The 15,831-nt window shown below is 41.5% G+C and overlaps 1 protein-coding gene across 2 annotated transcripts in view; it reads left to right on the top strand.

The window, feature by feature from the left end:
• RCOR1 (REST corepressor 1) overlaps positions 1-15,437 on the top strand; it is an 81,920-nt gene extending 66,483 nt beyond the window's left edge. For both annotated transcript variants that reach the window (XM_063399411.1, XM_063399412.1), the window contains 6 exons: positions 3,011-3,089; positions 6,700-6,894; positions 7,881-7,958; positions 8,121-8,178; positions 8,722-8,951; positions 11,096-15,437. In XM_063399411.1, coding sequence (XP_063255481.1) covers positions 3,011-3,089; positions 6,700-6,894; positions 7,881-7,958; positions 8,121-8,178; positions 8,722-8,951; positions 11,096-11,137 — 682 coding nt within the window. In that variant the 3' untranslated portion in view covers positions 11,138-15,437. The remainder of the gene's footprint in view (positions 1-3,010; positions 3,090-6,699; positions 6,895-7,880; positions 7,959-8,120; positions 8,179-8,721; positions 8,952-11,095) is intronic.
• Positions 15,438-15,831: the final 394 nt, after the last annotated feature.

Below are 15,831 nucleotides of genomic sequence, written 5' to 3' on the forward strand. Positions count from 1 at the left end.
ATGTGATGATCAGCAGAGTGAGAATGTGCACCTGCTACAGGAAACAGGCTGCAGTGCAGGACCACTCTCAGCCTGTGCCCGTACACACACAGACCCTTCCTCTCCTGCCTCTTAGAAAACTGTGATCAAGCATAAGGCTGCCAGTCCAAGCTCCATTCTCTGAGAAAGATGAAGTTAAGGCTCTGATTTTGAGTGTCTGAGAAGAGGGTGGCACAGGGGAACTTAGGATGAGCTCTCTGGCTGAGCTGTTCCAGTGCTGGATGCTTTGGCATTTGGGTGAGGCTGGTGGTGTTCAGGAGGTCATTAGCTACTGAGCTGTAGCCAATGAGCTTGACTCGTGCTTTTTCTGCAAGCTCACCCTCCTGGATACCCATGCAAGCCCTTGAAGGTAGCTCAGCAGTGGCCTTGTGCATATTGGTGTAAGTATCTGTACAGTTACTGTCGCCTGGTGACTTCACCTGGTTCTGGAGCTGAAAGAGCCTCTGAAATGCAGAGGTTTCAGGTGACTGTGGGGAAAACAACTGCTTGGAACAGCAGCAACTCTATCTGCTTGATGCAGGTGCTTTCTCAACCTGCTGTAAAATGCAGTTAATGGCTTTGCAGACCAGACTTGCAGGAAGCATGCCTGCCTTTGGAAGACTTTGGACATAATTGGGAAAAATTCTGCCTTTTCCCTCAGAGGAGTTGTTGCATTTCCCAGTTGGCTGTTTGCTGGCTCCACTGCATATGAGCAAGTCTTGTTTGGGAAGGGGGAAGAAACATGTTTCTAGGGTTGAGCTCTGATACACCAGTGACTCACTCAACCTCTCCCATCTCTCCATTAGGTCAGCAGTACTTGCTTAACAGGCAGGGGCAGGGACAATATTGCCAGCCAACTTGTCCAGTATTTGGTTGGCTTTCTTTGACCTGAGTCTCTTTTTCCATTCTTGTCCTCCCAGATTTGCCCTAAACCAGGACAGTTCTATTCTTTTCTCTTCTCTGCAAAGGCTGTCTATTTTTCTGCTCCCCATCCAGGTTGTTGGGGTTTTTATTTTGTTTCGTTTTTCAGTTTTCCTACTAAGTTATTGCGGAGGGGGAATCTTGTATGGAGTATGTGTTTCTCTGGTTCTATATAGTTTAGGGTCTTTTAATACTCATGACTCTTTTTGTTCTGTGCTCATAAACGAAATTACTGGAATTTAGAAATACACCTCTCAGTACCTATGCCTGTTTGCTAGGAAAGGTAGCACCTCATACCATCTGGTGAACGGGAAAGAACTGTATGGGCTGCCATGTGCTGTAATTTTGTAACCTTTGAGCAAGGCAGCTGGATTGGAAATGCTTAACTTGATTTACATCTGCAGGAAGCTATGCACCAGGTTGTCAGCTTGATGTTTGATTTCTGTTCTTCCCCTCCATTATGTAAAATAGTCAAACCCCTGTACCCTCAAAGGATTTGTCAGTGCAGCCATGCAGGGTGTGGAATCCACTCTGGCTGAGTTTAGGGTGCCTGGATTTTCAGGTTGTACTGTGCCATTCAGTGTTGGCAGAACTTCAGAAGTGTTCTTTTGTTATGGCAATCAGTGTCTGACTGCAGAAATGAGGGGGTGGGCTTTAATTTAGCTCGTGTCTAGGGAACTTGCTAGAATACAAGAGCAAACTATCAGCACAGCAAAGACTGCTGTGAATAGGCTGAAATCTGAGGAAGAGCCCAAAGAAGTTCTTTTGGAGATGGGGTTAAGAGAAGGGGCAGTGTGAGGTATCTCACTCAAATACCTCTATATCCCTTTTGTGGCTAGGCAGGGAAATTCCCCAGCCTGTCAGTTTGCCACTAAGACAACTCTCAGTGCATTTGGGACCAGGTTTTCAGCAGCTGTCCTAAGTTCTATGTGAGGGGCTTTGTGTTTGCAGCTGTGGGAGGGGATGCTTGGGAGTTGATTGCCTGGAATCATTATTACCCAAACTAAATGTCTTGTGAATCAGCTGGGAGAACAGAAGTGGCTTGTACAACTGACTGCTCTTGTGGAGAAGGATGGCAGCCCTTTCCTCCTTAGGATGTGGCTGCAGCAGGGACGTGGCCACGTGAGTGCTGATGCCACCAGCATGTGCTGTGCCTGCTGGCTCCTGCTGCCTGTCACACAGCCCTGCCCTGCACTGGAGCTGTGACATACCTGCACCAGCTGATGCTCCTCAGCACAGGCTATGAAGTTTGATATGACAAAATAGGTTTATTTTTTTTGATTAAAAAAGAGCTTTGATTAAATCAGCTTATTTCTTCTGTTTCTGGGTATCATTTTAAATGGTGCAATTAACTTTGGTTGTGTACAGTACAAAAACTCTAAACTGTGAAAATGCATTTGATTTAATATCTGATCAAAATTCCACCCAAGCCAGACTGGACAGGTGTGCCAAGATCACGTTCAATATGGCCCCAGTTTCATGCCTGTTCTTACTCTGTAACTGGTAATGTCTTTTTCTTTCCCAGGGGAGAATGAAATGTGAGGCTCTCACTGAAATTTAAAAAAGAAAAAACAAAAAAAAAAAGAAAAAAAAAAGGAAAACAACAACAACAAAACCCCCAAACATTTTCTGTGCATCTTGTGCATGTCTGTTTTGCTAAATATTAAAGAGTTGTATGAATCTATGTTTTAGCTACTTGCTGTATTTTTAAGTCTTTCTTTCTGTCTCAGTTTGCCTCAAGTAGAAATGCTTAGTGTCCCATGTTCTTTGAAAGATAACTTGTGGAATTAATTTCAAGTCTCTTGCTTTCATCTGTGTAGATTTATTTTGCCTAAGTACGCGGCCGAGAAGTGTTCCTGTATGAACTATCCTCAGAATTTAGAATTTATTGACATAAACCAAACCCAAATAACATCAACACCCACCCCCCAAAATACCCACATCCTGGGAATAAAACTAGAGGAAAGCTGTTGGGTTTTGTTGTGGCATTCATGCATTTGTTTTAGCATTCTGTTTTTAGAAAAAGAGAGGCTCACAAACTAATACAGTACTGTTTGCTTTTGTCTTCCAGTGAGGATGAAATGGAGGAAGCAAATGGAAATAACCCTATTGACATTGAAGTTGAACAAAACAAGGAGAGCAAAAAGGAGGTATAATCCTGTTTCTTACTTCTGTACAAATGAAATGTTTACTTACTAGCTACTTTGTGTAGAAGCTGACAGTATCTAATTTTCTTTAGTACTTTGTATAGTTGTCATACAAGAAAAGAATTGTCTTCAGAATTATTCTTTGATCGAGACAGGTATAGTTAATAAGTTATTATGGATAGAGCTGGGAAAATGTAACACTTTACCATCCCATGATAATGTACTGTCATTGTTTCCAGTCTCTTTTATCCTCTCTTTGGCCGTGTTAGCTTAAATCACCCTCAGTGGTTTAAATCAACCTAACTGCATGGAGATGGAGTAGAAGCACATCCCCCTGTGGAGATGGCTTGGTGGAGGGGAAGATACATCCTTTGTTCTAGGAAGAACAGGAGTGCATTTGTGTATACATTAGACTCTAAGGTACATTCCTGATGCATTGAAATCCCCAGCAGTACTTGTCACTTGCCTAGCACCAGGATTGCAGCTGTGTTGGTGAAAAGTAAAGGAGAAAGTTTCTGTGACCAGTTCATTTTGTCTGGCAGGGTGGCCTTGACCTGTTGTTACGTCAGCTCAAAATGCAGTACTTGTGTCTCGCTTCAAGTACTTCATTTACACTGGGCACTGAGTTCTGGATGAAAATAGCTACACAAATCCAACAGTTCTGAAAACACAGCCTGTGATGCCCTACAGGAAATCATAGACTTCATGTGTATAACCTCCAGGTTACCTGTTGCTAAATAAAAACACCTCGTTCAGCAGCAGAGTGGGTTGTATGTATGAGTTACAGGAAGGTGCTTAAGACCTTCTCTCCTTGAAGTTACCTGCCTTTCCTGGTTTCTTCTAGCCTGATTTCTCTCCCAGGCTCTCTCTCCAAGTCATTCTATTTAATTTCTTAATTTTTAAAGGTTATATTTAGGGAAACCCACTAGAAGTTTTTAAAAACATGATCCCACACAGTCAAGAAAAATTCCCAGAGTAACAGTTTTGTCAGTCACTCTCAGTGAGATTAATTTTTCCAACAAATAATTTTGAATGGAAGCAACTGAAAAATCACAACATTCCCATATGCTCTTCACCTACGTGAAGGTGCTCTTAGACTTTCCAGGGGAGTTTAGCTGTTGTTTCCACTGAAGGAACCAGCACCCTTGATGTCTTCCGAGGGGCAGAATGGATGTGAAACCATTTGTCTTAATCCTTACAAGAAACTGAGTTCTCAGAAACCTCAAGGCTTATTGAAATGTGTTGAGAGAGAGAGAGAGCAGGTAACCAGGATGGGATAAGTTTGTTCTTGATCATTAGGTTTCTTTTAATGACGTGGTCAGACATGCAGGGGCTATGATGTGCCAGCAGCCCAGGACTCTGACTGTAAGGAACCTCCCTGTCCCAAATCTGCAGAGATGGTTTTTTTCTGAGACCTGTTGGTTGCTCTCTGACTTACCCAGTAATGCTAGGATTTCTCAGAGTACCTGAAATCTCTCATCTGTTTCCTCTTCTGAGGATCATTGAAGGGGGAATCTTCTTCTTCTTCTTTTTTCTTTTTTTTTTTTTTTTTTTGGTTTACTTTCAGTGTTAGTGCAACTGTTTGGATTTCCTTGCATGGTGACTCTGTAATACTGAGGTCATGACCTAGAACTGCTTTCTTTGTATCTTCCTTGTTCCTGGAATTGCCTCCCACTTCATCCTCTGTTTTTGTGTAGCTTGAGATAGCTTTATCTTCTTTTTATACAGGGAAATCTGAGGAAGGGAACTTTGTATTAAGGGGTTTGTAAGACTGAAGTGCACTGGATAGCAGTGGCAATATCTAAATAAACAGGAGCACTAAATCCCTTCTAAATCCCTGCATTCTAATTCTCTCTGGTTTTCAAAAATTGATTTAATTCTAGAGAGAAATGTGTGTGGCCGGGAGAGAAGAGTTTCCAGGACAGACTAGATGTTCCAATTTTTGCTGGGGCCTAGAGGCATTTGGAGCTGTCAAAAATTGTTCTGCTGGAGCTCTGGTTCTTGTCCACAACACAAAAGAGCTTTGCATTTTTTGAACTGTGTAAAACAGTCATTTGAAACTGCTTTCATTTTGCTTTAGTGTTGAGGCTTCTGGGATGTTTGCACTGCAGGCATTGCCTGTTGGTCAACAGCCAGCCTGAACCTGTAGTGAGGCATTGCTGCGTGGTCCTGGGAAGCAGTGTATGTAGATGAAATATGAGTGGATCTGAAATGTCTATCCATGCTGAATAATTTACCTGGCTCAGTTATCAAAGTGCTCCCTTCTGAAGCAGAGAGCAGAGCTTACTTCACTTGTTCACAGCTAAGCCAGTCTGGTTTCTCCTGTCTGCAAAGAGAAGTAGGGGTATCCCTCCTGCAATGGCAGGAGCTACCCCTTGCCTCTGGGCTTGCCCTAGGCATTGTATCTCATGGAATACTTTGCACCAATGGATGGAAGAAAAAGGTTGAGAGCAGGCAGCTCTCCACATTGCTGCTGCTGCGGGGCTCTGACCGTTGTGCCCATGAGGAGGGGGAAAGCTTTTATCTGTGACAACTGGGCTGGAGTCCTTTGGGAGTCTGAACCTCATACTTGGAGTTTGGTGCTCATGTGATTTCAAATGCAGGCATTCAATGCTAATGAGCAAATGCCACAAACTGTGTAGAAACTGCATGTAGCTGCAAATTAGGAGGAAAACAATAGCACCCAGTGAAGCCAATGCGTTTAAAGCTCACAGTGATCAAGCAGAGAATTCAGATGTACTGCCTCCCCTCTCTGCTTTTTTCTCTCCTTGCCACCCTTCTGTTCTGTGTTCTTGGCCAGGCTCCAGTCACTGGGTAATAAATCTTAGGTATGAGTTGATTGTTGAGTATAACTTCTGGAAGAAATGATTTTGCTATCTTAGTGTGTGCTCTTGAAGGATCTCTAGTAAGTGTCCTGGCTAATCTGCCTGTCTTTGTGTTAGACATAAGGGATAGAAACAGGAAGTGGTCTGTGAAAGACTCCTTTTTCCAAAAAAGACTTAAAGTTTATTTTAGGCAAAACTGCACCAATTTGATAGAACAGTTGATACCCAAGTGCTATGCAAGAGAACATGGCTTCCAAGAAATGGTGTAACAATCTAAGAATTATCCTGTTGTCACATCACTCCTTTAGACTTTGCTTTTAAATAAATTTGGTTTATTTTTTTCCTGTGTCTGTCAGGTAGTAAAACACTTCTCAATAAACTGTTTTAGTTGTGTTCTTTCTGTCTCCACACTTCACTTTGTTTCCTTCTGGTGTTCAGTTAAACTGATGTGTTCAGATCTGATGATGAAAACAAGAAGAGGGGTTGTGGAGGTTTGAAAATTTAACAAATGCAAAATTGGGCACCTGTCTCCCAAAATGAGAATGGGCAGAGAAGGCAACCACAGTATCTCTGTAAACACTGAAAGCTGCTAAAGGAAAGGAGAAATTTGTATAAGATAGTTTGTATGACATACCACTTAAAGCAAAAATTTCTTCCTGTGTACATACTGGCATTGTCATTCTCCAGCCTTTGATGGTGGCTAAAAATCAGAGTCACAGAATGGTTTGAGCTGGAAGGGATCTCTAAAGTTACTTAGTTTTGTAAAATGACCGACTGCTGTTTGCCAGGTGCCGCCTGCTGAAACTGTCCCTCAGGTGAAGAAGGAGAAGCACAGCACACAGGCCAAGAACAGAGCAAAGAGGAAACCTCCCAAAGGAATGTTCCTTTCCCAGGAAGATGTGGAGGCTGTTTCTGCCAATGCAACAGCTGCTACCACTGTACTCAGACAACTGGACATGGAATTAGTCTCCATCAAACGGCAGGTATGAACGGGATCGTACGGGAGGAACTGCTGGGTTTGCTGGTAGTGCCTGCTGCAGTCTGCAAAGCTGGCAAGAATCTGTGGCTTGACAGTGGTGATGCCCAATGCTACATGCCTTAGCTGACAAGCTGCTGTCCTGGTGTTCTGAATGCAGCTCTGAGTTTTACCTCTCTTAGGTTTTAGTTCTGTGGGCAACCCTACTTTTGACCTGAAGTAAAGCAAGGAAAAATTCATAGCAGGGACTTGAAGGAACATTTGTTGGCACTTAGCTTTTCTTGTAGTTCAGAATTCCTTCTGTTTAAACTGTAACTTTCCTCAGGTGACATTGGTTTCAGCAGTATCCAGTTTCCATCTGCAGCAGCTGTTTTCTTTGCCTTTTCATGCGGTACTTTTAAAAGTGTCAGATCTGTTTGGCTTAGTCTTTCCTAGATGGTATCATAACAAACTCCCTATGTACATTTTGCTTCCCTGATGGATCTGCCTTTTAAACAAATGTTCTTCAAATATCTGTGAGTAAATACAGGTTTGCTACATGAGCTTGTTGCCTAGATCTGAGCATTTTGCTGTTTCTAAAGTAGAGATCTGTCTCAAGCTCTTTATTAAACTTAATAGAATTGGTATTTTGGCCCGAAGCCTTTTTCTTGGCACTCTGGGAGAAGCTGAACTCTTTTAGCAGTCTTTGATTCATTAGTTGCTGCAGATGGGTTTGGTGTTCTTATGCTGGGCTTTATACAGGCCTAGAAGTTGGGGCAGTTCTTGCTCCAAGTAATTTGTAGGCAGCAGAGAATAAATTAAATGGGGTCTCCTGATTTGCCAGCTGCTCCTGCTGTACATTATTCCAATATAGCAAACTTACTTTTTGGAAAAGGCAGGCTGTGAGAAAAACTGGAAGGCTGAGCTTGTGAGGTTTCTGCCAAGGCTGCTGGAAAAAGGCTTGTCCAAAAATATTTTTTAATCCTTCTTAAAGGGGTGAAATTTTCTTTTCAGATTCAGAATATCAAACAGACAAACAGCGCGCTCAAAGAAAAGCTTGAAGGCGGTATAGAACAATACAGACTTCCAGAGGTGAGATTATTTTCTCATCTTTGTTAATTGTGAAGATAAATCTTTATGATATACTTCGGCTGACAGTTAATTCATTGTTGCACTTTTGAGAGGATTTTGTAAGCTCAGATACAAGTGAAAGTATATAAATGAAGTTACATAATTCTTGTTGTTGTTGTCTAGGTCGTCCAGAAATTTAATGCACGTTGGACCACAGATGAGCAGCTTCTTGCTGTACAAGGTATGGCACTACAAGTTTATTTGTACTTCAGTTGTTGATAGTCAAGACACTGCTGCATTTCAGAGCTGAGTTTCTTTTGAGTGGCTAAGGAAGGAGTACTTGGACACTGCCATGTACTAATGCTCGAAGAATGTATTTGAACAAGGAAACAATATCCCCCCTTCCCTTCCCTGGGCAAGATAAATGGCATCATATGAATGTTTGTAAATAATGCCTGCTTGTCCAAGCTTTCAGAAAGTGAGACTCTGCTGGAGTCACTGCTATGATCTTTGTAACTTTTCAAGCAGTACAGGTGGATTTACACAGGTCTTGTACGTTTGAGCGTCTTTTACAACACCTCTCATTTTCTTCTCTTCTCCAGGGCTGGTTTTAACTGCGTCTCTTGCCCAGTTTAGACTTTGTTTTTAATCCTGGATTAATCTGAGGAAGGTTTGAAACCTTGACAGAAGTTCAGCTTTGGATCTTTATGCTGTGACTTGAGCCTGATTTGTGGTCTTTGGGGAAATAACACACTGCTTTTGTTTTTCTTTTTGTTGCTTTTAGCAATCAGGAAATATGGCCGAGACTTTCAGGCAATCTCTGATGTGATTGGAAACAAATCTGTGGTGCAAGTGAAAAACTTTTTTGTAAATTATCGGCGTCGCTTCAACATAGATGAAGTCCTACAGGAGTGGGAGGCAGAGCACGGCAAAGAAGAGACAAATGGAACCAATAGCCAGAAGCCTGTAAAATCCCCTGATAATTCCACTAAAATGTCTGAAGAGGAAGATGAGGTAAATCCAATTTAAAAGTCACATAAAATTCCCAGTCTAAGCTCAGTTCAGATAGATGTTCAGTGTGTGTGTATTTATATATATAGTCTTTGCAAAAGCCATTTTTGTCAATCTTCAGTCTGTGCATATTTCACTTTACCTGGATATACAATTCCAGTTCTGATTTGGGGAATTGGGAAACCCAAGCTTGTATGAAAATGGAAGGAGACCAGTAAATTTGCAGCCCTCTGACAGTATTTGTATCTCATCAGAAAACAGATGTTTTAATACCTCTTGCTACTGAAAACACATGCATCTTTATCTCACTTGGATGTTTCCCTGCACTCAGTTCTTCCAGCTCTTCTAGATTTGGCTTTGTGGGACCATAAAATCTTTTGAGCCAAAGCTTGATCTTTCATTTTTAGTGAGTGGTTTCACTCGAATGAAGGGAAGAAAGCTATAAGCAACATGAGTGTGTGAAACTTCACTCTGGGATTACCTAAAGGCAAAGCTTCTTTAATTTTACAGCTGTTTCTGTAAGGGCATATTCTAGGAACAGCCTCTCCTTGATGGAGGTTCAGAGTTAACATTTCTCCAAAGGCCATGTAGGTTTGAAATTAACAAAGAAACTGTAGGATGTTTAAATATGGAAGTTAGTTACAAAAATTTAGTATTAACAATAAAGACTAATCTTTAGTCTTGCAGAAAAAAAATATGGCAGACATTTGTGTGTTAAAAAGTCTGATCAAGGACTCCCTTTGGCCTAGTTTATAAGACAACTTGGTGAAAAAGCTGTGTATTGTAAATGCAAGCACAGTCAACAGGGTAAGGCAAATTTGGTTGTGCATGGAGTAAAGACTTGTCAGTGTTATGTATATTTTTGTTGCTCTGATTAGGGCTGGATCACTTGGACATTGTCCTTCAGACATTCAAAAAGCAGTTCACTGCTTCACAAAACCTCATAACATGTAATTCAAATATGCTTATATTTGGGAACCAAGTCTAAAGATATGACAGATTAACAAAACCAAACTCAGAAAACTTGCCTTCACAGGCATGTGTAAGTGAAATTGTCCCATTATTCCAGAAATGAGAGATGGAGCAAAGCAGCATTGGTACATAGCCACCAGTTTGAAAGATACGTGGCTCTTGTCATTGTCTTTTCCTGTGACCTGTAGAATTACATGTTGGTAGTGCTGAGCTTTTCTTCTCTGAGCCCTCTGAGATTCTTCCTACCTTCAAATACACCCTCGCTTCAGAAAGCTGAGGTCAAAAAAGGGGAGTCTGACTTGACCTAGGGAAAAGGTGCTTCAGCAGGAACTGGTGTGGGCTGATGTGGCCAGGAGTATGGATACTGGAGCAATAGGGATCCTAAATGAGTTGGGAGAGTGTGGAGGCGTGACAGCAAGGTCTGGTAGAATTACTGCTAGAGCAGCAGTTGTGATCCTCAGATTGGTGATGGAAAGTGCCCACTCTGGAGCAGACCAAGTGCTGAGTGGTGGGAACCAGACCAAAGGAAGCTGTGGGTGTGGTGCTCCTGCCTTCAGAGGTGGCATAAGCACAGTGCTGGCTGGGTGTCTGTCTCAGTGGTTCTGGGGCCAAAGTGAAACGTCCTTGGGGTTCTGACACAGGTGACCTGCATGGGCTGGGAGTGGGTTCCAGGTCCCTCCCTGTGCAGTGCCATGTGTCTGGTGCCTGCTCCCAAGGGCACTTGCACAGGCAGTGTCTGGTCACTCACGTGGACTCAGCAGTAGCCAGAAGACTTTGCTGGCCTAACACTGAAATCCCCCAGGTGGTTTTTCCCTGGCATGCCTTGGCTGTCTGGCCACCAGCCTAGTGAAAGGTTCATCAGGCCTCTGAGGGCTTTGGGCTTTGCCATAGCAAGTGGCCATAGTTGCTTTTATTTGAAGGGGGGAGGTGAGGCTGCTGGTTATAAGGCGGCATCAACTCCAGTCTTAGTTCCTGTGTGTTTGCATTCCCAACAACAAATCTCAGTGTGCCTCAGAATAGGGAAAGCTGTTGGAATTTGTCCCCCATGTGCCAGGGTTGTATGTTGTATGTCACTGTCAGTACCATGGATCTGGGCTGAAGTTTGGAGATGCAACAAAACCTCTGTGTATTCATTTTAAACTAAATATCTGCTTTTTCTCCCCACTTCCCTCCAGGCTACTTCTGTTCTTGATGTCAGATATGCATCTGCTTCGTGAGAAGGTGCTGTAGCCTAGAACAATTTGTGTTGACTACTGTGTTATCCAGGATATCAGGTATTAGCAAACCTCAGACAGCCATCTGCATCATATCTGTGGACAAGCAGCTATTACCAAAAAAAGGCAAACGCTTCCAGTCCTGTGCTACATCTGCCTTAATCTCCCCTCATTCCTCCATACTGCCTCCACTTTCTTTCAAAAGCACCCAGGTAGCTCAGCTCTCCATTTCACCAACGTCATGCTTAAGCATGGGGACTTCTAGAACCAGTAACACCTGTCTATAAATTTTGACCAACCTGCAAAGCAAGGAGCTCCTTAGCAGCCCCACAGTAACTACACGTTAGGAGTTCTTATAATCCTTGGTCCGTAGGGTATAAGTGTGTATTGCTGCATGGCCTCGTGGTCTCCGCTTCCTGTGTATTCTTACGATGACACTATGATTAGTGAGCTTTCTATAAAGGAGGGGCCTGTGCACATGCCAGCCACGTCAGGTTTGTTCTGCAGTGACAGGACATGTTAGCAAGCAATCATGAATATAATGCAAAGTGACAGGAAATGTTATTTCTAAGGTTTGGTCAGTCCAAGGTTGTAGATGTAATTCATAACACTTCTGGTTTGTGCAATTCTTTCCACTGTATTTGTGTGTTCTTGCTTCATAGAAAGCTCCCTAATTGAGCATTTTATTCCTGTATATTTTAATGGCTTTTATTTAGTGCAAAAGGGAATACTTAACCTGGAACTGTTTGATACGCTGTTTAACCCCTGGCATTCAGCATTTGCATTGTAACTTGTTAAGTGAGTGCTACACAACTTTCTTTTTCCTGATCCTCTGTGGGATTAAGTCAAAACAACTTTCTCTGGTGCCTCTCCTTTTGGGGAATATGTGCCTTTTTGCATTTGGCAACCATAGATCACTTTCTGTCCCAGTGTCTCATTCCTCTTCAGAGCACTGTTTGCCAAAGACATCAAACTGCTTCTCCCACTGGAAGTCTTGGATGAGGGTTGGAGCACAAAATTCAACCTTCAGGAGTTTTTGGTTTCTTGGAAGTGTAATGGAGAAGAGCCGGGTTAATTTTCATTGGCCATTTTAACCCTTCTGAAGCACACATCGCTTTCATGTTCTGAACCAAAATATGCAATTTAAAATCTAAGAGGTGCTTTTCCAAATACTTGGTGCATGCAGCTTTCAAATCCCAGCCCTCTGCTCGGATGGCCTATCTAGCTGGCTTGAACTGGAACTGTTCTTGCAAGTCCCGTGGGAGGACTTTGCACCTTGAACAGGATGGTTGCTGACTGCTGAGCAGACAGTGTCCAGGGAAGCTAGAAGCAGCAGTATTACTCCTTGTCCAGTGGAAAGCCACAAAATAACACTAGTCACAAAGCATTTAAAAATGGTTAATTTAACAATGTTGGAAAAAACCACCAGGTGTCTTTGCAGGTGGAAGAAAGGACCTTTCTTGCCTCTCTACAGAGGATTCAAGCCAAGATGGCACACAGTGATGTACAGCACCAGCCTTTCTTAACACAACTTGAAATGGGCTAGCCTGTGGTCTGGCCTACAGCTGAGGCTGGTGGAGCTGTGCCATGCTGTGTGCTGTGGTGACTCTGCTCTCTGTACCTGAGCAAGGCAGGCTAACGCCAGCTGGGTGACAGAGCTGGCTCTGGCCCTTCCTGCAGTGTGCTCACAGCCCAGGAAAAGCAGGGGCCGTGGCCTCTTGTAGCAGTGAGCTGTGGTCTTACCCTTGGGCTGTGTGTGAGGAAGGTAACTCAATGTCAGAAACTGGGCAGCAACAGGCACAGCACAGGCAGAGATTTCCTAGGGCAAGTTAAGAGTGTGGAGCCCCAAAAGGGCCTGTTTCAGCCACTTAGCAGCTGTTTCTGAGCATTTCCATTCTAGTAGCTCCAGAGAGATCCTCTGAGGTGATGGGAGGATGGAAGGGAGCTATTCCCTATCCTGTGTATTGCTGTTTGTGTTTCTGAGCTGTTGCTGTGAACTGGCAGCTCTGGTGGCTCAAATGTTCCTTCAGACCTGTGCCAGTTGGAGCTGGGAGTCTCTTTTGGGAAGGAATGCTAGGTGTTAGCCAGTGTGAATTAGGAATAAAGACCGGGCAAATAGCACTGTGAATCCAGTTGACAGTTGTGGTGTAAAGCAATGCTGCTCTTTAGAAACACTCTAGTATTAAATATTAAACCTCCTGCTGGTCCCAGTGCACGGAGACAGGTCCTCACCAGTGTGGGAGCTTGCATCCCAGCTGGGGGAACTCATCAGGAGAGGCTTCTGCTGGAGACTTAGGTACCTGTGAGGACTTCTCATTGGTTTTTGCCCTCAAATCTGTCCATCTTATCAGAAAAGTTGTGTTTTGGCTTCATCCCCATGGGGTAGGGGGAAACGTGTATAATTTGTGATATTAGGAAGAAAAAAGTTGTTTAATTACTTTTCAGTTGACTGCTATCTTATTGTAGTTGATACATGCAATATAATAGCACTGTATTTTAAACGTTTAGTTTTTTACATTCTCTTGAACTATGTTTTTAAATGGGATAAAATCATTTTAGCTTTTGAAATGGTTTGACCCTGTTTAGGTGAAGACCCTCTTTTTCTTTTGTTAAATGGGTCAAGCATTAGATACATCAACTGGTTGAATTCTGACTAGAAGGGTCCACAAAGATAACTGCATAAGATAAGAATATTCACTTAAATTTTGTTTCTTAAACTATCGATGTGAATGTCATAATTATATATATTTTGTGGAAAATGGGAAATTATTTCTCCTAAGTATAAGTTATTGTGCAAAATATGGTATCGTTAAAGAAAATGATAGTTTAAGTTTTAGTTTTAGAAATCTTAAAGATATAAAAGTGTATTGCATATGCATAAACAAATTTCATTTGTTCTATTTAATTTTTATGTAGTTGTGTAAAGTGCTAGGTAACTTCTTTTTTCACTTATCCATTAAAACAACCTTGTTACTTGAATATTCGTGTTTAACTGGTTTGAAACAGTGATCAATTTTTGTAATATAATCTTATAACCAAGGGAAAAAAATACACGCCTCAGTTGTGCTTAACAGTAAAGCAACAATGTACAATCAGATGCTTAAGACCGTAGTAGCCATACCTGGTAGTGCAACCACAATGGTTGTGTCTCAATATATTTAATACCAATGGGGATAATGGTTTCTTAATATATTTTTACAACCAGGAAGACCCCATAAATATCCACTAGAACACTTTTTTAATAGTTAAAATAAGAGTGAAACTCTTACTCTCTTAAAGCAATGTCCTGACAAACATTTTTCTTTCCTGTACAAACACATCAGAAACATTATGTATTAAAATATGCTCATTGTCACTTTAAATTTCAGTTTTTATTCTATGAAATCGCTAATATGCTGTTGGTATTCTTGCACACCAAATATGAGCCAAACAGTGCATTACACTAATTTGATCACTGGGTTTGTGAACAAAAATCTCCAAGTTAATGAAATGCAAAAATATCATAGGAGAATTTTTTTTGATAATGCGTTTATTTTTCAAATTGGTATGAATTTCTGGATAGCTCATTCAGCAACGAGTGGGCTGATATTTTTAAAAAAAAAGAGAAATTATTTTATTAGCTCCAGCTTGTCTTCAGTAAGTCAGAATCTAGTGATCTTGTGCAATGCCCCTAAAGCAAATACTTTCTGCCACTCCCTGGATTAATGCAGCTTTTCCTGTTGATAGTAAAGCACAATTGCAGTGAAAGTTACAGTTCAGAAGATGGAAGGTCAGTATAGTCTATGCATGTTGTATAATAATGAGTGTTTACATTCATATTCTCCTAAAATAAAATTTATACTGGAGTGTATAGTATTCCATTATGTAGATTTTATCAATTTTGTTAACTGCTTATAGATTGCTTAAAAGAAGTTTTTTCAAGATTTTAAAAGATGTATAAGGTTAAGTTTGCAAATATAATGGAAATGCTGTATAGCTTTTGAAGTGACGAAATACTCGTTGGGATTTTAAAGAAAGTATGTTGTAATAATGCTGTTGTAAGTAATATTTTAAATGTCTTTTTTGCCTGTTTTCTATTATTCAGCACACTTACTGTGATGAATGTTCATAGCATTATAAAATTGCTTAGCCACTGAAAAGTAACATTTGGTTTTGGATTATTTTACTGTATGAGGAATTATAGTGGGGTAAATTCCTTTGTGAAATTCTACATAATTCATTTTTCTATGATTTCCAATGTTTGCTGACATCAAATAAAATTTTTTCAAGCCATTGATGTAATAAAATATGTAGTAAAATGTTATTGATGTAATGTGTGGTTCTGATATGTAACTGACCCCCTGCCTTTCAGATTTTGATCAGGAGATGCAAATGGGGTTTTCCCCTTCCTGACAATGTCGTCCCTAAGACAAGGAGGACCTGAAGAATTAACTGCTGCCTCTTTGCTTCATGTAAAAAGCACTTGGCTGTACAAGTTAACAAGATTGTCATCTTTCAAATGGAAGAAACACACTTAAAATACATAGGAAAAGGCAACACTTGCCCTCAAAGCTTAGCAGTGTGCAATGTTGCTATTGAAGGTGCTCAGAAAGGCAGGAAATTTTGCAACTTGGAAATTTCAGGAAGATCACATTTTCTGCCTTCAGATGCTGGAGTGCTGCTAAGGCCTGAATGCAGAAGCACAGACAAGACTCTGT

The sequence above is a fragment of the Prinia subflava genome, chromosome 5, assembly GCF_021018805.1.
Source record: "Prinia subflava isolate CZ2003 ecotype Zambia chromosome 5, Cam_Psub_1.2, whole genome shotgun sequence".
Lineage (NCBI taxonomy): Eukaryota > Metazoa > Chordata > Aves > Passeriformes > Cisticolidae > Prinia > Prinia subflava.